We start from the raw sequence: 24,146 nt of genomic DNA on the forward strand, positions 1-24,146 counted from the left end.
ACAAAAACATCAAAGCGGCTTTGGCCTCCAGCCCTCCACCGCGAGGTAGTCTGACAGTCAGGTGAGCTCTGATTCGCTGCACCGCCCTGCCGCGCGCTCTTCTCACAGGCGCTCGCCCTGTTCGTCCAAAGCGGCGGCGGACAGCACGGGACTTGAGTGCGCGATGCCCTGCGGAGCGTGTCCACTGTCCTCCACGGCTCTGGGACTTCGGGTGCTCCTCGTCTACGTACTTGGCACAGGTAGGAGATGGGTGTGGGGTTCCGACTGCCGGCGGAGGAATGGGGTTCATCTAATCAGTTGGTCGGATTAAGGTTTGTCGAGTGGGTGAAGTAAAACGAAAAAGAAAAGCGAGCCGAAGCCCCAGGAATCTTTACAAGATAAAAATGTCAGACCCCGCGATCGGACACAATGGTCACCTCGTATCCGTCTTGGCAATTCACTTTGTGTTTATGGGTAGGAACAAACGGACTCGGGGTGCGATCCTTTTAGGTGCCTTTGCTTCTTCTTTTTTTAAATCTTTTACGAGGCAACTTTTAAGAATCGGACTGTTTATGGCCACTTCATCATTATGGTGGAAGAATGGCGGGGACTGGTGTTTCTTATCTGAAGGGGGCCTTAAGAGTGAGAGAGACGCCTTCCATCCTCATTTTATTATTTTTAGGACAGTCTTAATCTTTAGTTTTTCGACGAAATTAGTAAAGGAAACCAGTTGTGCTTCAGCAGCGCGTTCCCACTTCTCAATTTTTTAAACTGGTGAACTAAGCGAGCTGTCCATAAAGCATTAGCAGATGGGGATCTGCTCTAGAAGACGAGCTCCTTCAAGTTCATGTTTAGTTTTAGTTATTAAAGAGATAGATATTAAATCTCTTTTATTTCTTTTGTACCTTTTCCTGCAGCACATAAGCCGTCAGTGGGTTTAGCGCAAAACCACAGCAGCAGAACCTCGCAGTGTAAAGACGACATGACAGACTTGCACCAAGGTCAGCTTCAGCTTTTTTCTTTTAAAAATATGAATGGGTCTGTGTAATTTTGTTGGGGGGTGGGGGTCTCTCAGTCGTCCATACGTTTTCCCTAAAGTTTGTGAGATGCTCTCTGCTCCTCTCTGCATGGAAGTTCAAAAAAGTGGCTGCCATATGCCCTGGCTCTGCCATCACTGGTTATGAAGACATCTGAAAAACAAATAAAGAGGAAGCTGTCAGAGAAAACAGAAGAAGGTTTATTAAATTCAGCTCACTGTGCTTACCAGCAGGGCCTTCTTAACAGCATTATAGGCCCCCTGGCAAAGCGGTGCACTCACAGGAATAAAAATGTAAATGTTCGATAAAATTAAACATACACTGTATATTTATTGTATTGGTACTGTCAACAGAATCAGTGTTTATACATTAAAAAACATGCTGTACAGCAAATGTTTGAACGATATAACATGAGCCTTGAAAAATACACACATTTCAACATATAAATGATACTCAGTAAAACATACGACATGGGACCCCTATGTTCGTGGGACCCCCGGACAATTAATTGCGCAGCGTGCCCATACGTTAAGACTGCCCTGCGTATCAGTTTGTTCGTGGAGGCAGGGGACAACATGATCACTTTGCTTCATCTCGAAGGCATCAAGACTCACACGAGGCCCCTCTTTGTATAGACTTACTGTCAGCTTTTACCGACCGTCTTGTGGAGAGACTTCTTAAAGATTCGGACTTCATTTTGGTAGGGCTGACTGTGACTTTTGAACAGATGGGACTCAAGAGTGAAAAGGTTCACTCAGGCTGTCTGTGTTAGGCACGCTGCATTCATCTCCACTCTGAAACACTCTTTACAGTTCTTTACTGGGTTCTTCATAGAAGCACAAAGCACCATTTCATTCTAGATGGGGTCTTTACTTATGATGTTGGTTCTTTGTGCTTTGAAAATTTTTCAAATGCACTGTAAAAAATGTTACATTTACGGTATAAAAAACTGGCAGCTGTGATTATCAGAATTTTAACGTAAAAAAGAAGGTGACAATATTTTCAGGTTTACAGTATAACTTTATAGTAAACAACGTTTTTTTCTTTACAATAGAAGTAATGTAGGAGCACTGTAAATAATATGCTGTCAGAATCAAATATCAATAAAATAACAACCAATACAACAGCAAACATGATTAAAAAATACTTTATTTAAACATATTTAGATGATCTATAAAACAAAAGCACACTATTTCAATCTATGTCATCAATTACAATCGACTGTAATCAGCTAAAATCCATCCATCCATTTTCCAACCCGCTGAATCCGAACACAGGGTCACGGGGGTCTGCTGGAGCCAATCCCAGCCAACACAGGGCACAAGGCAGGAACCAATCCTGGGCAGGGTGCCAACCCACCACAGGACACACACAAAAACACACTAGGGCCAATTTAGAATCGCCAATCCACCTAACCTGCATGTCTTTGGACTGTGGGAGGAAACCGGAGCGCCCGGAGGAAACCCACGCAGGGAGGACCCGGGAAGTGAACCCAGGTCCCCAAATCTCCCAACTGCGAGGCAGCAGCGCTACCCACTGCGCCACCGTCAGCAAAAATCTAATATATTTAACTATCTATTGTATTGTACACTTTTACATATTTTTAGGCAATATATTTAAAGACACAATCTTTACGCTATTACAGTCTATATCAATTTACAACACAATATAAGGTTCCGAGTCCTGTGCCCTTCCTGTTAGGGTTTGGGGCGCTCAGGCTGTGCATGGCTGCGGTCCTTCGGTGTCCAGGACAGAGTGGTCTCTAAGTAGGCTGCGGATGGACTTGCAGCATTCCCGGCTTATCATCCTTTTGTTTCTGAGGACGAGGCGGTTCCTGGCGAACCTGAGAGCGTCTTTCACGCAGCACACAAGACGCCGTAGCTCATGGCTTCCAGTGAGTGGGATACCGGGGAACAGTCCAGAGAGCACCGAGTAGGGCGAGAGACTTTTCCAGTTGGTCTTTCAAGGCGTCCAGCAGTAACTGAGAATTTCCAGAAGAGGTGCAGTGAGTCTTCTTCCCGCAGGACGCACCTTGGACAGTAGCAGACGTGACGTATCATTTAGTTTTATACATTGAAAAGAATTCATTGCTTAAGGAGATTACGGCATGTTGTCTGTTAGAGAAGTAAAGTTTGCTTTTGCGGTGTATGGTGTCCTACAGGTGTGCCAGTTTATCGAACACAACCCACCATAAATCAGCTTCCATAACCTCAAAAAACCTTCAGCGTGCGGGGAAAAAGAAGTCTGCTAACTTTGTTTTTTTTTCTTACAGTGCAAAGCTATGGTGTTCACTGGGAAGGAATGGTAAAAAGGGGCGTGTCCTTATGCAAATATCGTAACGTCGGTGTTTATGAAACGGGGAGAAGGGATCGGCGGCAGGTCGAATGGGAACCGAGCTTTACCGTTTGACACTTTACAGTTGTTCACCTTCGCTGTTTAACAATTTTACACCGTAACAGTAACGGCCATTTGTTCAGTGTTACCGTAACGTAATGTATCACTAAACGGTGCCTAGCATATTTTGAAGGTAGAAAAATAATCGATTTCACAGAACTTGTATGTTAAATTTATGAAATGTATTGTTTAAGACATACAGGTAATTTTCAGTAGAAAATAAGGTAACTTCCTTTTTTTCAGAAAAGGTATTTTTCTTTCACCGTTCACAGTATTTTTACCGTAAAATTTACGGACTTATTTTACAGTGTATGTAGAAAAAAAATCTTTAATATTTGGTAGGCAACCTAGCAGGATACAAGCAGAGTAAGAAATCCTGGACTTTGCCTTTGTTATTGTATGTAGCGGGAGTCGTTTCAATATCAGGAGCCATTGGTATTTCACAAATCTGTCATCCATGTCTTCATGGTTGTTTACTGTACAGATCCTGTAACACATTTAAATAAATAAAGGCATTTTCTGGAACCTTCATGTGGAAGGGTCTTTTAGGAACCAAAAATGTTTCCACTATGGCATCACTCTGAAGAGCCACCTTCATTTTAAGAGTGTGGATAGAGAACTGCTGGTTCCTTTGTCATTCGTATTTTATTTGTAACTAGCTGTTCCCCGCAGCTCGTAGTAGTGAAACAGAACTAACTTTAAAAATCAATAAATAAATGAAATTCGGGCCAAGCGGAAGGTAGGTACACTCCAATGTCAAACGTTGGCACTGTACCTGATTGTGTTCAGCTCTGATGGGAAAAGCACATGGCCGTGATATCTCTGGGAATGAGGAACTACCCTCTAAAACACACGCAGCTCTCATCTCTTTCTCTCAACAATCTGTAGATGATAATGTCTGTTGAACAAACAGGTATCCCTGTACTGTATAGCTTAGCGCAGGCAAGGTACGCTCCAATCCGCTGCCGCTCTCTCGGATTCGCGCGAACCGCAAGTGAACTATAATACTTTGTTGGATAAGAGAAGTTGCAAAATTAACCGGAATGTTCTAGCAAATTATAGAAAAAAAACCCCGATCTAAATCCGTTAAGTAGTTCTCTCAAAAAGCGGATAGACGTACAGGCAGGCAGACACATTGGATTTATATATATATATTTATATTTTTATATATATACGACCATAAGCTCTGGTGGTGAACAAAAACACTGGCGGCCAGTTTCCCTACGCGCGTTCGTAAGCGCCAATGATTTCCCATTCTCCATTTCCCATTTTCTTTTGTTTGCGTCTACAGGGCCTAACAAAGCAGCTGATGTTGCAATAGGAGTTATAATTTTAACCAAGCAGAGGCCTCGAATACTGGGAGAGGTAGGAAAACTGTTGCTAGTGTGGTTGAACGAGAAGCAACTTGCAGGGGATAGCGTAAGCGAGCCGATCATAAGCGGGAAAGGCTGGAAGATTCATGGCGATTTGCGGGAAAAAAAATCCGTCTTCGAGTGGCAACGGTGAGGAATTTAAAGCCAGTAGAGGATGGTTTGAAAAGTTTCGCAAGAGAAGTGGAATTTAATTGTGCTTCCCTGTGCTTAAAACTCATAAAAAAAGTGTTTACAGCGAGCGGTTCCTAAGGGTCTAGCGCGAACTAATATTACTTTTCTCTGTTGTTCAAGGTTTTCTCAGTGTTATTCAATGTTTTTACATTTAGTTTACTATTACAGTGTGCATTCTATGGTATAATTAACTATTGTTGTGCTTAATATATATATATATATATATATATATATATATATATATATATAGTTCGTACGGTCTGGAACGGATTAATTGTATTTACATACAGTCATGGGGAAATTGCGTTCGGGTCGCGACCAAATCGGGTTGTGTCCAGAGTTTTGGAACGAATTACATTCGTGACCAGAGGTACCACTGTATTAGTAAAATCTGTAAATGTAGAAAATAAAAATTATTTATTGCAGTCAAAATCACGAAATTCTATAAAAGTGTAAAAGAAAAATTAATTATTAGGAGTAAAAATCATAATATGAAAATAAAATATTTACTCTCTTGGAGTATTCCCGTTAAACTGAGGTCCACTATGCTCGATGAATATTTATAAGAGATTAAATAAACAATCCATTCGTTTTAACTGACATTCTTATAGATAAAAACCCCCTTTTTTTAAAAAAAATTACTCATTTAAATAACAGGAAAAACCACGTGAAAACTAAAGTGGTATACAATGGGTCATCGTAACTCGACCTTCAGCTAACTAAATCACCTAAATACAAACATTGGTGTTATGAATAGATAATTTTTTAATAGTTTGTTCATGTGAAAAAACGTTTACCTGATCAAAAATAAAAACCACGACTTTCTTGATATTTTAGTTTATAATTTAAAAACGGAATAAGAATCTGAAAATCTAACAACATCACATTAAAGTTTGATACATTCTGAAAAGAATGATACCAAACATATATATGTAGGTTTTAAAATAAGCCCGATGTAAAGAGTGACATAAAATCATTGCACATAATCGTTGCACTTTTAGGCTTAGCATTTTATATATATATAGAGATAGATAGACAAATAACTAACAAGCAATTTAAAACAGGGAATGGAACTGTTTAAGGCTGAAAGAAGCAATCAAGAGTTCAAAAATTAAAATCAAAATCTATCTATCTATCTATCTATCTATCTATCTATCTATCTATCTATCTATCTATCTATCTATCTATCTATCTATCTATCTATCTATCTATCTATCTATCTATCAATAAAAATGTACACATAGCAGAAATTTAAAAAACAAACAAACCAAAGCATGGCAGGTAAAGATTTTGCTGCAACTTTTAAAATTAATATTTGTGGACACTGACCACAGCAAATTCAGCCACTATGTCTGTCCTTCTGGTCCAAAGACCTTCAGATGCTGCAGTCGATTTAAATGTGAGCTCGGGCACATGGTAGCTCTCCAGTAAGATTTAGTCAGCTCTAAACCCCTCTCACCTGAGGTAACAGTCATTAAGAGTCGGGACTGCTGACATTTTGTCTCTGTGGACCCCCGTCCCACTGTTACCCCTCACCCTGTGGCTCAGTTGGTGCTGCTGATTTTGGTAAAGTGTGGCCTGCAGAGACAGAGAGACTGCCTGAGGCCCAATCACAAATGGCCAGATTGTTTCTTCTTCCAGACATGTCAATCTTTTTCATGATTTATGAAATCAGCTTTGATTACGTTTAACATTCCTATAAAAAAGTAACATTCATTACAAACTTTACCAACAGTAATTGGAGCCCCCCCCCTTAAGCAGTGTTGCAGTTGAGTTATTGTGGTGTGTCAATGCTAAGCTTCAAGGGGGTTTCCTGATGATTTCTGTTGCATAAAATAAATGTAAATGGACAGCGTTGGGCCCCGCACCCCCTCCAAGTTCGAGGCCCTGCCTTGTCTGTCCCGTCACTACCCCTCTGGCTAGGAGCTACATGTGAAAGGAGCCTGGGGATATAGGACCCCACAAGTGTCTCCATATACCGTGTACCATTGACGTCTCTGTAGGGAACTTGATATGTGCAGCTACAGGGAGCCACCGGAGTGACCTGTAAAGTGAAGTGACCTGTGGCCGCCTTGGTTGGTTGATCACCAGATGCGCTGCAGCATTTTGAATCACCTGCAGTGGCTTGGTGACACATATCAGTAAGGAGTCCAGATGTGACTGGACCAGGAGCTGTACTGCATGCTCCGTCAGGTCTGCTCTGATCTTGTAGATGTTATCCAGAGTGAATCTGCATTATTGCAGTGTGGTCAGTGAAGAACACGGCCATCGATCACCAAGGTTGTGTGCACTGACCTGGTGGGTGTTAGCAGCAATGAGCGACACCGAACAGAGGTGGGGTTTTGAATAACAAGAAGGGAAGAGCTGCGATAACAAGAAGGTCCACCTTCGTCAGGCTGAGCTGGTGATGATGGCTCTTCTTCTTGGTTGCAATCAGGGCCGTATTAACACATGGGCACACTGGGCAGCTGCCTGGGGACCCCATGTTGTGACTTGCTGTCAATAAATACATACTATACTCTACTAAACTATAAATATTTGTTATTGTGTTATAAGTGGACATTGGCATTTAGTATCACGGTCACCTCTGCCACCTCATGTGCCTGTATGTGTACGGATCTCACGCACTACATCACGTAAAAAGCGTATATGTTAACGTCACTTCAACTCAATTCTCTACAAAGAAATTTCATAAAATGTTTGTGTTGAACACGTGATTAATAATAAATAATTCAGCGCAATTCCATACTGTGACATCTCCGTCTGTATGGCTTAACAATTTAAATATTTCTCAAGGCTCATGTTCTCTTGTTCAAACGTTTGTGTTGATTATCCTTTGCTGTACAGCATTTTTAATGTTTAAACACTGATTTTGTTGGACGTACCAATATAATAAATATATTTTTAATTTTATCGACCATTTCCATTTTTATTCCTGTGAGTGGTTGTGTAGGTAGGGGTCCCAGTGCACTGCTTTGCCCAGGGGGGCCTATAATGCTGTTAAGACGGCCCTGGTGGCACTGTCAGTGGCACATGCAGAGCTTTTAGCTGCCATCCTGTGGTCGTCTGGAGGAAACAGCAGGGCCAGCTGGGTATCAGCGGTGCAGCAATGTGAAGTTGTTGGCATCAGGTTTCTGGTTCAAGATTACAAGGATAGAAAGCAATGCTTGAAACAGGCTGCTATTAATCTCCTAAATATCAATAATAATTATTTACATTTATATAGCGCCTTTCTCACTACTCAAAGAGCCACTTCAACCACCACCAATGTGCAAAGATCCACCTGGATGATATGACGGCAGCCATTTTGCGCAGTATGCTAACCACATGTTAGCTATAAGCCGGTGAAGGGGTGACGGACTGTTAGCCAATTAGAGATAGGGGATGATTAGGGGGCCAGAATGACCAGGCTGTGGACTTCGGGGTACACCCTGCTCTTCACGAAGGATACCCAGAGATCTTTAATGACCACAGAGAGTCGGGACCTCGGTTTTTACATCTCATCTGAAGGATGGCCCCATTTTTACTGCAGTGTCCCCGTCACTGCACTGGGGACATTGGGGGACAACACACAGACCACAGGGTAAGCGCCCCCTGCTGGCCTCACCCACCAACACCTCTTCCAATAGCAACCCACGCTTTTTTCCTGGTTGGTCTCCCATCTAAGTCCTGGTGGGTCCTGAACATGCTTAGCTGCAGGTGGATGACCCCTTCTGAAGTGTAGGTGGTATGGCTGCTGGCCATTAATACAGTATGTGTAATATTCATGATCCAATGTCAAACCAGAAGTATGGGGGCTCTTTGCTCTGTTTTATTTATTTGCACTAAGATTATGTTCATGGTGAGGTGTTTTTAATCTCGTGGTCTCTCTGGAAAACCAGCTGACAATAAAATTGAATTGATGGTGGGGTGAGGATGTCCACTCACTTCCATGTTTTTCTTTGTAGGTTACGCTGGACCAACAGGATGGGTCATCTGTGCTGACCTTTACCAGAATGTGCGGCTCTCTGTCCAGCAGTCAGTGGGCCAAAACAGTGTGAACATCGAGTGGAAGAACATCCAGAATCAAGTGGTAATCACAAAGATGTTTCTGAATCACAATGCTTCATATTTTGGGAAGTACCAAGGGAGAGTGAGCTGTGATGCCCAGTGCAACAGTCTCTGTTTACAAAACTTCACGCAAGCAGATGAAGGCAACTATGAGAGGACAGAAACACCCAAAGATGGGACTCAACACAAGTGGACAGTCCATCTCTTCATGCTGCGTAAGTCTACTGGAGTGAGGATGAGGAGGGAGCGAAGGACACGTCTCTACGTCTGGCAGGGTGTGCCTAACAGCTTTGCACCACAGCGCCTCACTCTGGCAGCCTCTGGCAATTACCCAGAGTTGTGCAGCTCTGTCTGTCCCTGACACAGGCATTACCGCGCGCCTCACTCATTTGTCTTTCTTCTTCACAGGGTCTCCCGTAGGACTAAATATTTCTGTTCCATCCAAGAACAGCTCTGATGCCGAGCTGACGCTACACTGCCAGGCCCAGGAGGGAACGTGCCTCTCCTATTGGTGGCTGAAAGACGGCAAGCCCCTCCCCCTGGACGGCCGCCACCAGCTGTCCCGGTGGAACCAGACTCTGAAGATTGTGAACGTCACTGGAGAGGACTGTGTGAATTACACTTGTGAAGGTGCAAACCGCCTTGGCTTAGTAGCAGCCTGGCGAGTACTTTCAGGTAACACCTCTTTGGCTTGGGGGGGTACCTGGGGCCTCCTCACATGGTGGAATCCTGGGAACTCTAATGGATGTCCATTTTCTTGTCTGTAGATAAGAACTCCAGCGCTTGTGCCAAAGCAACCTTCTCAGCCACCCGTACGCTGGCAATATCAGTGGGGATCATCTGCCTTCTGGGCTTCTGCCTTATCATCTACTGCGCCCATCGCCACCGTCAGGGTAGCAGCAAGCGTTCTTTGAATTCCTAAAAAAAAATAATAAGGTTAAGAAATAAATAAACAAGTAACTTGCTACTTTTTCTTTCTGTAAGGTAGCCATCTACAGTTGGATCAGAGGTGAGGAAATCCTGCTGTCTTCATCACTGGCTTGTGCTTTCTGGCAGCAGCTCTAGATGGCGCTGTGTCCTGTGCAGTGACTTCTGTTTAAGGAACTCTCGGGGTCTCTTTATTTGATCGAGTGCTCTGCTTTATACTTCAGTATGGCAGCTCAGTACCTACAACACATAACTACGGCGCACAGCAGGCTTACGAGTATCGAGGTGACAAACCCTCAAAAGGCACAAAAAAACTGTTAACAAAGATTAACATCAGCCTCCCGGACATCAACAGGGTGACCTCCACACATCTGGAGGACACCTGCTGATGGCTGACCCTGAGTTCTGGCTTGTGGGATAAGTTGGTTTTATTTTTTTAATATGCAACTTATTTACAGAGCTATTACTTTTCTTTAGGACAACAAAAGGAAGAAAATACGTACATGGAGGTAGTCGACACAGGTATGTGTTGAAAGGTGACCTGCAGATAGACACTATATGGGGTAAACAGAGAGAGATCAATTATTTTGTGTTTTATTTTGTTAATTAATTTAGAGCACTTTGCAGGGACCTGTTTTGACTTTACACATTAAAGAGTCTTTGTCTATTCATCAGTGTGAAAAATCCAAATTATATCCACTTAGATTCAATGTTGTTTGACAATGAAAAGTGAATAGATAGATATGAAAGGCACTATATAACAGATAGATAGATAGATATGAAAGGCACTATATAACAGATAGATAGATATGAAAGGCACTATATAACAGATAGATAGATAGATAGATATGAAAGGCACTATAATAGATAGATAGATAAATAGATATGAAAGGCACTGTATAACATAGATATGAAAGGCACTGTATAACAGATAGACATAGATAGATGTGAAAGGCACTATATAACAGATAGATCGATAGATAGATATGAAAGGCACTGTATAACAGATAGACATAGATACTGTAGATAGATAGATATGAAAGGCACTGTATAACAGATAGATAGATAGATGTGAAAGGCACTATATAACAGATAGATAGATAGACATGAAAGGCACTATATAACAGATAGATATGAAAGGCACTGTATAACAGATAGACATAGATAGATGTGAAAGGCACTATATAACAGATAGATAGATAGACGTGAAAGGCACTATATAACAGATAGATGTGAAAAGCACTGTATAACAGATAGATAGATAGACAGATAGATATGGAAGTTACTATATAATAGATAGACAGATAGATAGAAAGATAGATCTGAAAGGTCTATATTAAAGCTAAATAGAGAGGAAAAGCACTATATAGCAGATAGCTCACTAGATAGATATAAATGGAACTTTATAATAGATACATAGATAAATAGATATGAAAGGCACTATATAATGCATACATAGTGTAAAAACTTGGGGGCGCTAGAGAGCCCCAAACCCCAACACGAATACACCAAGGCATTCCAGGGTTCAAATAAATTGATTTTTTTTTTTTACAATACCTCACAAATGAAGCACAAAAACACAGTTATCTCTCCCACCATTCACCTCTCCTCTCTCCACCAGTTGAGTGTTGCTCATCTTTCTTCCAGCTGCGACTTGGCTGGGCAAGTCAGTGCGGTCCCTTTTATTGAGGACCCGGGAGTACTTCCAGGGTCAGGGTTGTTGGCTCTTGCAAGTACTTCTGAACCACATGGAAGTCCCACATAACAGGGAGTACATCTCCCTGCAGCGGCCTCCTGTGCCACTCATGCACCCCAGCAGGGCTGCACTGCCAGACTACAATTCCCAGCATTTCCTGCTGGTTCTCAAATAAGTGCCAGTATCGAGGGCTGCTGCCATCTACCTACTGGGAGGCAAAAACAACCCCCAGAGGCAGTCCTTCTCTGTTCTCCTCTTTAATCCTGGCCAGGGAAGGTGCTACACACATGTCCATTTGGGACACACGACTATTTGTCTGGGGCTTCCCACCTGGGTAAGGGACTGTCTTTTCTGGATGGGATGTCCATCCATTCATTAGGGAAGGCTTGTCTGGGTGTGACATCCTTCCTCTTTTGGTCGGGATGCCTTATTGTCCACTCAGGGCCTCCCGTCCAGGTAAAGTATCTTCCCTATTTCTTGTCGGGATGCCCATCCATCCCATGTGCCACCTACAATAGATACATATGAAAGGCACTATATAGCAGATAGATAGATAGATAGAGATGGGCAGTGTAAAGGGGTATTGCTGAAGAAGCCCCATTAGCTTCTTGATGCAGTTTCTGCTGAATAATTCTTTGACAGGAAGTCCTCCATGCTAGAATGTCACAGTGAGAACAGACAGGCAGCTTTGTGCATAATGGCTGTCAATTTTGTCTTCATTTTGTACTCTTCTACTACCTCCAGTGTGTGGTCCATTAACTGAGTCTCCCTTCCTTTCCTGCTTGTTGATTCGGTGGGTCTCCCTTGAAGTGCTGTTATGGGCCCAGCACAGCACCTTGGCCATCACAGAGGTGTAGAGGATGTGCAGGATGTCACTACCCACATTAAAGAAATGCAGTCTCCTAAGAGAAGAGAGCCTGCTCTGCCCTTTCTTCTTTAGGTCCTCCGTGTTTGAGCAGGGTCTAAAGTGGGCCAGTAATACCAGCAATCCCTCCAAGTTCTTCTTAGAGTACCGAGAACACTATTTAGCAATTAAATTGTATTTAATTGAGGTGACCCTCCCCTTCTTTTTGATCAAATACTCTTGTATTATGTCACATGAAGTTTCATGGGAGATCCCAAGCCCCGAGCCCACTCTTTAATCAAATGCTTGTGTATCGCCATAGAGTGTCACCTGTAATGTGGTTCCACTTCAAGCACTGGTTACGAGACGAGACTAAGCTGTCACTGGTGTGGACCGCCAAGTATCTGCAGCATTACACCAGCTTCACATCCTCTCCGTAACGGTGACCATGCACAGAGGCTCTTTGGTGTGTTATAAAGTTAATTTTCAGTTCCTTGGTTTGCTGTTGTTAAGTTGCTGGCAGTTCTCCAAGTTCTCCCCCCCGACTCCTCTCCCGTCTCATCCCCCTTATCAGTACACACCACTAGTGTAGAATCATCTGAGAAGTTCTGCCAGTGACCTGGTCTGCTGTTATTATGAGAATCCGAGGGGTATGAAGGGGACAGAAGAGCTGACAGGTCTGCTCCATGTGGTGCTCCATTGTTACTCACACAGTCGTTGAGCGCCACAAACCGCCGGACTGAGAGTCCAGTATCAGGACACCACAGGCTCGTCCACCTTTACACCCCTTTAAGGATTAAAGTTGCATCATTACGCTTACATTATCTCTTCAAATGTCATTATTTTGTTCCCTTTATTTTTGCCTGCACAGATTTGGACCCCCGATGCCCCAATACGCATCACACACCAGGTATGTCCATCTGTTTCTATGCTGAAGACGATGAACGTATCTGATGTCTTTCTAACTTCACTTTCATTGTCTCAGGGGAAGGGGAAGACCCATATAACGGACAGGAACTTGATCAGGTATGTTAAAATTAAAATTCTAGGAATACTCCACTCCAAAAACAATATTTTCTTTAAATGTGACTTACCCTGTGCACTTTGTAGTGACAGCCAGAAAAAAAAATGCAATCTCATACTTTCATTTAGTACAAGAGAAAAACAGTTTATGACATAAATAGGACAGAAATGGTGACCAGATGTGACAAATGACAAACAATGTGAAAACGTCCATGGAAAAAAATGTCACATAACTCGTATTTCATATTCCACATATTGCAAATATCCATTATCCATATGTATGGTCAAAATGTGCAAAATGCGTGTGTCTTTTTTTTCTAAAATGTTATTAACATTTGCTTCCTGAAACATGGCATTAAATGTCAACAGGAAAGAAGTTCTGCGTATATCTATATGTGTGTGCGCGCGCGCGTGTGTGTGTGTACAGTGTCCTCCATAGACAAAGACAGTCAGTCAGTCAGTCATTATCCAACTCGCTATATCCTAACTACAGGGTCACGGGGGTCTGCTGGAGCCAATCCCAGCCAGCACAGGGCGCAAGGCAGGAACAAACCCCGGGCAGGACGCCAGCCCACCGCAGGGCACACACACACCAAGCACACACACGGGACAATTTAGGATCGCCAATGTACCTAACCTGCATGTCTTTGGACTGTGGGAGGAAACCCACGCAGACTTGGGGAGAACATGCAAACTCCACGCAGGGAGGACCCGGGAAACGAATCCGGGTCTCCTAACTGTGCGGCAGTAGTGCTACCCATTGTGCCACCGTGCCACCCGAGAAAGACAGTTTTCCTTGATTTGCCCCTCTGCTCCACAGTTTAAAATGACAAACATTTCAGACATCGTGATTAGAGTGCACATTGCAGATTTTTATTTAAGAGGACATTTCAGTCACATCATGTAGAAATGACAATAGTTTTTCTACATGGTCCCCCATTTCAGAACACAAGCAGCCCTCAATACAATATAATTATGCAATAGAAATATTACAAGTACAGAGCAGAATTCAACAGTAGATGATATTACATAACCCAATGGCACACTGCACACAATTGACTTGAGCGTTCATAGTCTTCATCCTCTTTCTCTGTACGTTTACCATTCGTTTACTCAGAGGTTGATGCGCCTGCTGCTTCCTGAGCAGCTCTTCTGTTCTCCACCCTAGCAGTCCCCTTCTTCTCTTCTTTCATCGGCACCTTTTCACATTAAAATTGATTAAGTCTTTGTTTGTGTTGCAATTACTTTGTACGTTTTCTTTAAATATTCACTTAAGCTGACATGAGTGGTGTAGCCACACTGGTGGCACAGGGGTTTGTGCCGCTCTGGGTGGGGTGGTGCTTCAATTTGCTGCCCTCCAACTTATCTAAATATGTTAACCTATTTAAATAGCATTCATTCATTTCCCAACCCGCTATATCTTAACACAGGGTCACAGGGGTCTGCTGGAGCCAATCCCAGCCAACACAGGGCACAAGTAAGGAACAAATCCCCGGGCAAGGTACCAGCCCACCGCAGGGCACACACACCCACACACCAAGCACACACTAGGGACAATTTAGGATCTCTAATGCACCTCACCTGCATGTCTTTGGACTGTTGGAGGAAACCGTAGCGCCCGGAGGAAACCTACGCAGACACGGGGAGAACATGCAAACTCCACGCAGGGAGGACCCGGGAAGTGGGGACCTGGGTTCACTTCCCGGGTCCTCCCTGTGTGGAGTTTGCATGTTCTCCCCGTGTCTGCGTGGGTTTCCTCCGGGCGCTCCAGTTTCCTCCAACAGTTCAAAGACATGCAGGTTAGGTGGATTGCCGATTCTAAATTGTCCCTAGTGTGTGCTTGGTGTGTGGGTGTGTTTGTCCTGCGGTGGGTTGGCACCCTGCCCGGGATTGTTTCCTGCCTTGTGCCCTGTGTTAGCTGGGATTGGCTCCAGCAGACCCCCGTGACCCTGTGTTCGGATTCAGCAGGTTGGAAAATGGATGGATGGATGGATGGATATATAGATATATATATATATATATATATAGCTAGAGATCCACAAAGGAAGATAATGAGTCACGTATCTTAAAACGTTTTTTTATTGCTAAGCTTTCGACAACTTGCCAGGTGTCATCATCAGAGAAAATGATTAGACAAGCAGGAATCCATCCATCCATCCATTTTCCAACCCGCTGAATCCGAACACAGGGTCACGGGGGTCTGCTGGAGCCAATCCCAGCTAACACAGGGCACAAGGCAGGAACCAATCCTGGGCAGGGTGCCAACCCACCGCAGGCAAGCAGGAATCAAAGACCATATATAGCTGGTGAAGGGTGAGGATGGAGGGGGAGGTTGTAAGGAGTGGGGGGTGGATTAGTAAGGTAAGTCTTTTTTTTTATTATTTAGACCAGTGGTTCTCAAACTGTTGGGTGGGTCCCCCTAGGGGGGCGTGAAGTAACAAAAAGGGGGGCGCAAAGATGTGAAAAAAAGAAAGCAAGAATCGAAAATATGAAAAATACATCTATTGAAACCAAAACAAATGAACTTAAACTACATTCTGATGCTAGAAAAATAAAGTTAGATAAATGTCGATAAAAGTTAAGTAGGTATAATAAAACATGCATCTATGATATATCATTAATTAAAAAAAGAGCAAATTGGTATTAGTGGGCTCCTTTCAAAAAAACGTTAGGGGGGCGCGATTAAAACTGTTATGAAAACTCGGGTTGCTAATACTTAAAGGTTGAGAAACGCTGATTTAGATGTTCTTCTTTTAAAGCCTGCAAATGCTCAGTTCAAGTCCGATATACAGTATGTATATTCTGGTTTGTTATTTTAAAGTGTTTTCTTGTTTGTCATTTCATTTTTACTTTGCCTCTCATAAGTGTGGCTTTGTGCCATTTGTCTAACTTACAAGTCTACTGCCGTTCCAGTAATGACTTATTAGGAAACTTCTCAAAGCACACCGACACACTTTCCAATGCAACCCTTCAGGCAATGCGATGGTTCTTTATAATGGAATGGATTCACGAGGTGCCACACAGCCCATTAAGTGCCATTTAAGAACCAGGATTTCTAAGAGTGTAGTGCTCAGGGGATTCATTTTGGTGTCAAATCTTCGATCGATGTAAAGTTACAGTTTGAGTGCATTGAAATGAATTCATTTGTCTTCCTCATTCCTTTGTCCCCGGTGTGTTATCCTTCTCTTCTTGTTCAGACATTCTGCTCCATTTTAACTCCTCTGTATTCTTTGCTTTTTGTCACCTGTAGACCTCAAGAGCTTCTGTGATGGTCCAATATGTCTACGCAGATATTCTTCCTCCAAGGGAGAATGGATGCATTCACAGGATCAACGGGGACCTCAATGACTCCGTTTACTCTACCATCATATCCGAGAGTTCGCTCCGCACCATAAGGGACAACACTTGGCAGCAGAGCTCCAGAGAAGCCCTTTAGGTGTGGTGACTCTGACAGGACTCCTCTATCATGCAGGGCAGGCTGATGCCATCAATGCCAAGTTGATGGTAATCTTGGGAAGAATTATAGGAAATTGGAGCCTAGCAGCTCAACCTCAAACCCTTTGGCTTCATTTTGTTGAAGCAGGAAGACAGCCGCTGGGGTCACCAACACCAACACCAACTCAGTAGGCGTCCATATGCCAGGCCAGTTCATTTAATGACCCAAACAGTCAGCACTTCTAGGAATGTCACACCCATCCATGCTGGAGAGTCCAGCAGGGTTTGTGGTGCTAGCAGAGCGGCGACATTGTGGCGATGGAGTGAACTTCCACTGCCGCACATTGTGGAACATTCAGTGCAGCTTCGACAGCTAACAATAAAGACAAATATGAGAAGGCACGAGGCGTCTCGGATTATTTTTTTTAATTATACATAATTGTGGGTTTGGTTTCTCACGTCTCCTGGTCGCTGATGGATTTCCTGTTCGCAGACGACGAGCGCTCTTCGTGAAGCTTCAATATGCACGTGCGCCGTCTTATTCAAGCGTAACTCCTCTCCATCGGTTTGGAAACTACAGCAGCCCAGCCCGAGAGCTGGCACCCAGCAAGACAATGGTGGACAGGCACCGCCGGGGCGCGACCCCCGGCAGACGGGGGATTCTTCTAGTCGCGCTTCTGGGTAAGTCCGCGCCCATGGCTCACCCAAATGCATGCCGATCTGACGACCGAGCGATCGAAGTTAGGTGGACGAGGCGGACAGTTTTGCAGCTGTGAAAATGGAAAGAATTGCATTATATATACTGTATATATATATATATATATATATATATATATATATATATATATATATATATATATATATATATATATATATATATATAGTAATAATGAGAATATAATTAATTACACTGGTCTCTTGTGAAAAATTTTAGGATTAATAGATTTGTGACGGTGCTGCATCCAAAACTGGCGGCAGTGTCGCTCCATCACTTTCAGTTCTTGGGAGATGAAGGCTTAAAATGAAAAAAAGAAAATCTATTTTTGAAACAAAACGTGATATAAACATGAATGATTCGGACATGAAAAAGTATATACATTCCACTTGGAGCGGTTTAACTAATATTACAAAACACCTCTAATTCTCAGAAGGTGACTAACAGATGTCTGCTAACATTCACCGTCCACTACAGCTAAGCGAGTCCCCCTCATGCTCCTCAGTGATCGCCACCTCGTTCTCCAAATGAGGGTGCACGAAATGGACCTGCAATGAACTTATTGATGTGGCTGATTGTTTGACTGATTGATTGATTGGAGTAATCACACTGCAGACGATGCCCCTTGCTGAAGATGAATATTTAAGGCGGGGGTGCAAACGATGCTGCAGAGATCGGCACCTTGGCGGACGAACGAACGAACGAACGAACGAACGAACGAAAGAGGACTTAACGAAACGGGGCCATACATGAAAATATTCAAAGAAGTAACCATGTATCACAGGGCATTATATTAAAAGTCAAAGCTTCTTTCAAAACCCAGTGCGAAAGGAAAAAAATTAAGCGACTCGGAAGCACAAGTTGGGGAAACCGAGGATTGCCGTGGGCTCCTGAACATCTTTCTTGTGCTTTAAAAGTCCGTGTATCCACCCAGTTATCCGAACTCCCTTTATCATTACAAGGCATCAGGTGGACGGTGTCGATGAGGAGCTCCTTCATACCCAGTGCAGGATTTACGTATAAGCTACACAAGCTATAGCTTAGGGCCCCCGCCTTCTTGGGGGTCCCCAAAACAAATTGTCCGAGTGAGCAATTGTCATATATACTTAAATATACTACAGCATTATTTGTCCCAATCAGGCCCGGCCTTAGGCATAGGCGAAGTAGGCGACCGCCTATAGACCCCGGATCGACTCCTTGGTCTAATTTTCACGCATTTCACAGAGCTTCCAGGGGGGCTCCGCCCCCCTCAGGGTGCCCCTGGACCCCCCTTTCGCCTAGGGCCCCATAATACCTAAGACCGGGCCTGTTCATACCTACGCAATGCGTCTTTATGGTGCCGCAATGGGACTGCTCGTTCATATTAAGGGTTTTCTTCTTTTCACGTGTGTTGTTTTTTTTTCGAAATATTTATTGTTATACTATATCTTATGCTTTTGTAAAAAGCTACATTTCAGTCTTGGGACAAATAAAGTTCGGTCTGTCTTTTGTAGCCTTTCCTATCTATCTATCTATCTATCTATCTATCTATCTATCTATCTATCTATCTATCGAGATTTCTGCCAGTGTCCCCAGAAGAAAGGCGTTTCTGTCTCGAATTGTTTACATGCATTAATCTCACACGTGCCTATAGGCAGTTATAACTGCCATTTAATTTTTCAATACAAGCCTCTACTGGAACAAAAAAAGTCGACTTTTCATAGTGAAGCTTCCTGTGGTGAAAACTTTGGTTTATTTTCGAGTGGAAAATATGCATCACGTCACGCTGCAATCAAAGACGCGGCGCTCCTCTGCGGTGCTGCGTATGAGGCGAATAAACCGAAGAGTTCTGACGCGCGCGCTGCGGATTACTTGCGTCACGGCGTTGTGATAAAAAGAACGCAACTGAACACGGGAATGTGAGCGAGACTTTAGGGAGCAAAATAATAATAAAAAAAACTTTAAGAACTCTGACCACTCTTTAATGAAGTTTACAATTGCTAAAATGCATTCCAGACTAATTTTAGTGTCAATTTAGCAAAACTGTATGCCAACTGATCACTGATCGCCCATGGTCCGCATGATGCATCGTCCATTTCCAAACCCACTTATCCAGGGCAGGGTCGAGGGGAAGATGGAGTCCATCCCAGAAGTAATCGTATGCATGGCAGGAACAGCACCTGGACAAGTGCCATTCTGTCACAGGATGAAAACACACACACCTTACACACACCTTACACACACACCACGGGCTGTCAATTTAGCAACGCCAACCCACCTAACATACACACACCTTTGGACTGTGGTTAGACACTGAAACACTGGGAGAACATGCAAACTCCATGCAGGGAGCACCCAGGTCTCTTTATTGTGCCACCGTGCCCCTTTAGCACCGAGTGTTTTATAAGGTTATTCTGCATAGCCATCTGGGCCTGCAGCTTTCACACCTCCAATAGGATTTAAAATGGTTCTTTATGTTGGAGACCACAGGGGTTCTTAACTTTTTTTTTTTCCAAAGGTCCCCCAGTGTACCACGTGAGGACCCCCTGTTATATTTTTGCTAGAGGTGCATGTTTTTGAACTTATATTTATTAATAAAAGCGTTTTTACTACTAGTGCTGTTACACTGTGTTTTTTAAAAGCATAATACAAAATGAAATGGCCATTTCTGAAACAGCCTAAAAGTTATTTTTGCTAGTAGCTGAAATTCTTAATCATAAAATTAAACGAGTTGGCATTATTTAGGGATACATCATAAACCACAATTACCAAACTACAGAATGGTGTGGAAGAAAAGAATTTGAATACAGACACCCACACCAGAATGCCCCGATTTAGGTAATAAAACACAGGCAGGAGAAAGCGGCAATCGTTATTCTTTATCTAAATCTCACAAGAGGTAACAAGTACATTACAATGTTAGTCACATGTTACAAAGAAAAAAGTGTCTTCTGCGCTCTATTTATACAATTCATCGATTAGGTCACTATTCAAAAAAGGAATTCCTTATATAATCAGAACACTTTTAACATGATTGGTCGCGCCTATAGTTGCTAACGGGACATGGCAGATGTTGATACCTTAGATCAGGGGTAGGCAACGTCGGTCCTGGAGTGCCACAGTATGTGCAGGTTTTTGTTCCAACCCAGTTCCTTAACGAGAACTCAATTATTGCTGATGAAGCACATATTGCTTAAGTGACATTTCAATGCTTCATTTTAGTGGTCTCGCTTGTTAAGGTTCTCCAACCTTAATTGCTTATTTCAATCTTAAACTGCTGCATTCAGTGTTTTAATTGCTCCTTATTAGCAATAAGATGTAAAAGACAAAGCAGCCAGCAGTTCTCCAGCTAGCTTTTTTCCAATTACATCTGTGTGTGTTCATCATGCACGGTTTGATTTAATAAAACACTTAATAGAAAAATGTGACAGACTGAAAATGATCTGTTTTAGGCTTCAAATCATTTGGATGATATCCTTGGAAAGGAAAAAAAATCTACGATATAAAAGCCTTACATTGCACAGACTAACAAGCCATAAAATTAAATAAGGTCTGAGATTGGCAATGATTGGTTTCTAATTAAGCAATTGGGTTGGAATGAAAACCTGTAGCCACTGCGGCTCACCAGGACCGACATTGCCTACCCCTGTTTTACATCTTATTGCTAATAAGGAGCAATTAAAACACTGAATGCAGCAGTTTAAGATTGAAATAAGCAATTAAGGTTGGAGAATCTTAACAAGCGAGACCACTAAAATGAAGCATTAAAATGTCACTTAAGCAATATGTGCTTCATCAGCAATAATTGAGTTCTCGTTAAGGAACTGGGTTGGAAAAAAAACCTGCACATACTGTGGCACTCCAGGACTGACGTTGCCTACCCCTGCCTTAGATCACAGGTGTCGAACTCCGGTCCTGGAGGGCCGCAGTGGCTGCAGGTTTTCATTCTAACCTTCTTCTTCATTAGTGACCATTTTTTTGCTGCCAATTAACTTCTTTTGCCTTCATTTTAATTAACTTGACTCAGCCCCTTTGTTGTTTCTTTTTCCTTAATTAGCAGCAAAACAATCATGAGACACAAAACGAGCTGCCCACACGACCAGCTATCCACAATATCTGAAAATAAAGAAAGGTGAAGGTCTCAGTAAGATTGATCTCTCAGATCACCAAAACATTTTGATGGTGTTCTTAGAAAAAACAGAAAATCAACAATTTTGGAAATGTCTGCTGTGGAAGAATGAGAGCAGCAACAAGCCATGGAATTAAAGAACAAGTTTAATTAACAGCGAGAATTGACTTCTCATTAAGAGATTGGTTGGAGTTTGAAGACCCAATTTAGCTGGTCATCTGTTGGCTCGTTTCACCTCTCATTTCTGTTTGTCTGTGATTTAATGAAGAAAGGAATCAAGTCAGAGCACTGAATCCTTAAAAACAGGGCTACTAAAACAAAGGGCAAATGAGTTAATTAGCAGTGAAAACTGGTCACTGATTAGGAAAAGGGTTAGAATGAAAACCTGCAGCCACTGCAGCCCCCCAGGCCTGGAGTTCGACACCCCTGCCTTAGATGATCACAATTTGATTGATAGTCCTGTTTGCTTAGAATTTACATCCGTCCATCCATTTTACAACCCGCTGAATCCGAACACAGGGTCACGGGGGTCTGCTGGAGCCAATCCCAGCCAACACAGGGCACAAGGCAGGAACCAATCCCGGGCAGGGTGCCAACCCACCACAGACAGTTCATCAATATTTTTTCTATATAGCACCTTGTACAAGAAAAGGGAAATTTATTAAACTAGATAGAGAACTTCTTTCATATAGCGCCTTTCACAGCAAATACACTCCATTCATATAAAGCAGCTCGAATACAATTCAGAGAAACGAAACGAGTCAATGACATTTTAAATGTATTATTTTTATTTTTATTTTAGGAGATGTGTGAGTTTCTCTACGTACATCTTGTTTTCCATAAAGTAAAGAACAATGGCGTAATTTTTTTATGATCCAGCTTGGTACAAAAACAGGAAACATAGTAGTATAGAAGAATGGTTATGCCACAAATATAACATTTTCTCTTAAGGGGTTATATAAAATAATAAGAAATACATTTATCATAGTAAGTAATAAAATAACAGCATCAGCTTTGAAGCATAAGCTCAGAAGGATATGAGACTCAGACACATGCCAGGTGCACATTGGACCAGGGTTCAAATTCAGCTCTTACAATGGGGCACAGGGTGGCACGGTGGCGCAGTGGGTAGCGCTGCTGCCTCGCAGTTGGGAGACCTGTGGACCTGGGTTCTCTTCCCGGGTCCTCCCTGCGTGGAGTTTGCATGTTCTCCCCGTGTCCGCGTGGGTTTCCTCCCACAGTCCAAAGACATGTAGGTTAGGTGGATTGGCGATTCTAAATTGGCCCTAATGTGTGCTTGGTGTGTGTCCTGCGGTGGGTTGGCACCCTGCCTGGGATTGGTTCCTGCCCTGTGTTGGCTGGAATTGGCTCCAGCAGACCCCTGTGTTCAGATTCAGCGGGTTGGAAGATGGATGGATGGACAATGGGGCACAGCAGATATTTTGGATAGCAACAAAAACTCTCACTACTCACTTGACGGATATATAACTTTTTAAACCAACTATAATACAGGTGCCCTCCTTGATTTTAAATGGTTACAAAATCAAAATTTTTTGGAATATTCTTTCACCTTTGAGGTTACAGTTTCTTCAACTCATAAAGTTTCATATGGTATCTGTTGATTACATATACACTCGATGTGCGCCCCACCTGTTACTCGGCATCCATCCATTTTCCAACCTGCTGAATCCAAACACAGGGTCACGGGGGTCTGCTGGAGCCAATCCCAGGGCACAAGGCAGGAACCAATCCCGGGCAGGGTGCCAACCCACCGCAGGACACACACAAACGTCAATTTAGAATCGCCAATGCACCTAACCTGCATGTCTTTGGACTGTGGGAGGATACCGGAGCGCCCGGAGGAAACCCACACAGACACGGGGAGAACATGCAAACTCCACACAGGGAAGACCCAGGAAGTGAACCCAGGTCTCCTAACTGCAAGGCAGCAGCACTACCCACTGCGCCACCGTGCCGACTCGGCAAACACCGATGCGATAATCGAGCTCGGACCAGACTTTCTCCGAAGCATCTCCGGCGTGATCACGTTTAGAGCTTCAGTGATGCGTTCCTGCAGATCATTCATAGTTGCGGGTAGCGGAGTCACGTACACTCTGTCTTTCACGTGCCCCCAAAGGAAAAATTCACAAACAGTAATGTCCGGCGATCTTGGGGGCCACTTGAGGAACACCTGGTCATTTTGTCCAGAGCGACCAATCCATCTCTTTGGCAGGTGCTCGTTGAGAAAATTACGGACAGCGAGATGCCAGTGCGGTGGTGCCCCATCTTGTTGTAAAGGTAGTCACCTACCCCAGTAAGTTGTGGAAAACAAACAATGTTTTGAGTTAATGTATTTGCTGTCATCTTATTTATAAACATATTCCAATAAGTTTT

General features: G+C 43.1%; 2 protein-coding genes across 5 annotated transcripts in view; both read left to right on the top strand.

Moving 5' to 3' along the window:
• On the top strand, positions 1 to 17,722 carry LOC114656866 (CD48 antigen). Of its 4 annotated transcripts, none has more exons than XM_028808453.2 (10): positions 1 to 239; positions 897 to 980; positions 8,902 to 9,219; positions 9,413 to 9,679; positions 9,772 to 9,897; positions 9,993 to 10,013; positions 10,409 to 10,453; positions 13,343 to 13,381; positions 13,457 to 13,497; positions 16,745 to 17,722. In XM_028808453.2, exons 1-10 carry the CDS (start codon positions 164 to 166, stop codon positions 16,928 to 16,930), a joined length of 1,203 nt encoding a protein of 400 aa, XP_028664286.2. In that variant the 5' UTR covers positions 1 to 163; the 3' UTR covers positions 16,931 to 17,722. The 4 variants fall into 4 exon arrangements, 3 of the variants coding, with proteins under 3 accessions (XP_028664286.2, XP_028664287.1, XP_051787745.1); XM_028808454.2 differs by having other exon boundaries at positions 9,989 to 10,013; positions 16,745 to 16,892; XR_003717121.2 differs by having other exon boundaries at positions 9,989 to 10,013; positions 13,343 to 13,497; positions 16,745 to 16,852.
• Positions 17,490 to 24,146, top strand: part of LOC114656864 (hepatocyte cell adhesion molecule-like) — a 21,691-nt gene continuing 15,034 nt past the window's right edge. Inside the window, exon 1 of the mRNA XM_028808452.2 lies at positions 17,490 to 17,610. Coding sequence (XP_028664285.2) covers positions 17,544 to 17,610 — 67 coding nt within the window. The 5' untranslated portion in view covers positions 17,490 to 17,543. The remainder of the gene's footprint in view (positions 17,611 to 24,146) is intronic.

This window comes from Erpetoichthys calabaricus, chromosome 9, assembly GCF_900747795.2.
Source record: "Erpetoichthys calabaricus chromosome 9, fErpCal1.3, whole genome shotgun sequence".
In the NCBI taxonomy this organism is placed as follows: Eukaryota; Metazoa; Chordata; class Cladistia; order Polypteriformes; family Polypteridae; genus Erpetoichthys; species Erpetoichthys calabaricus.

Coding starts and splice junctions, on each gene's coding strand:
- LOC114656866 (XM_028808453.2), top strand. CDS start 164: ATGCCCTGCGGAGCGTGTCCACTGTCCTCCACGGCTCTGGGACTTCGG. Junction 9,898..9,992: donor CGCCCATCGCCACCGTCAGG/GTAGCAGCAAGC, acceptor TCTGTAAGGTAG/CCATCTACAGTTGGATCAGA. Junction 10,014..10,408: donor CATCTACAGTTGGATCAGAG/GTGAGGAAATCC, acceptor ACTTTTCTTTAG/GACAACAAAAGGAAGAAAAT.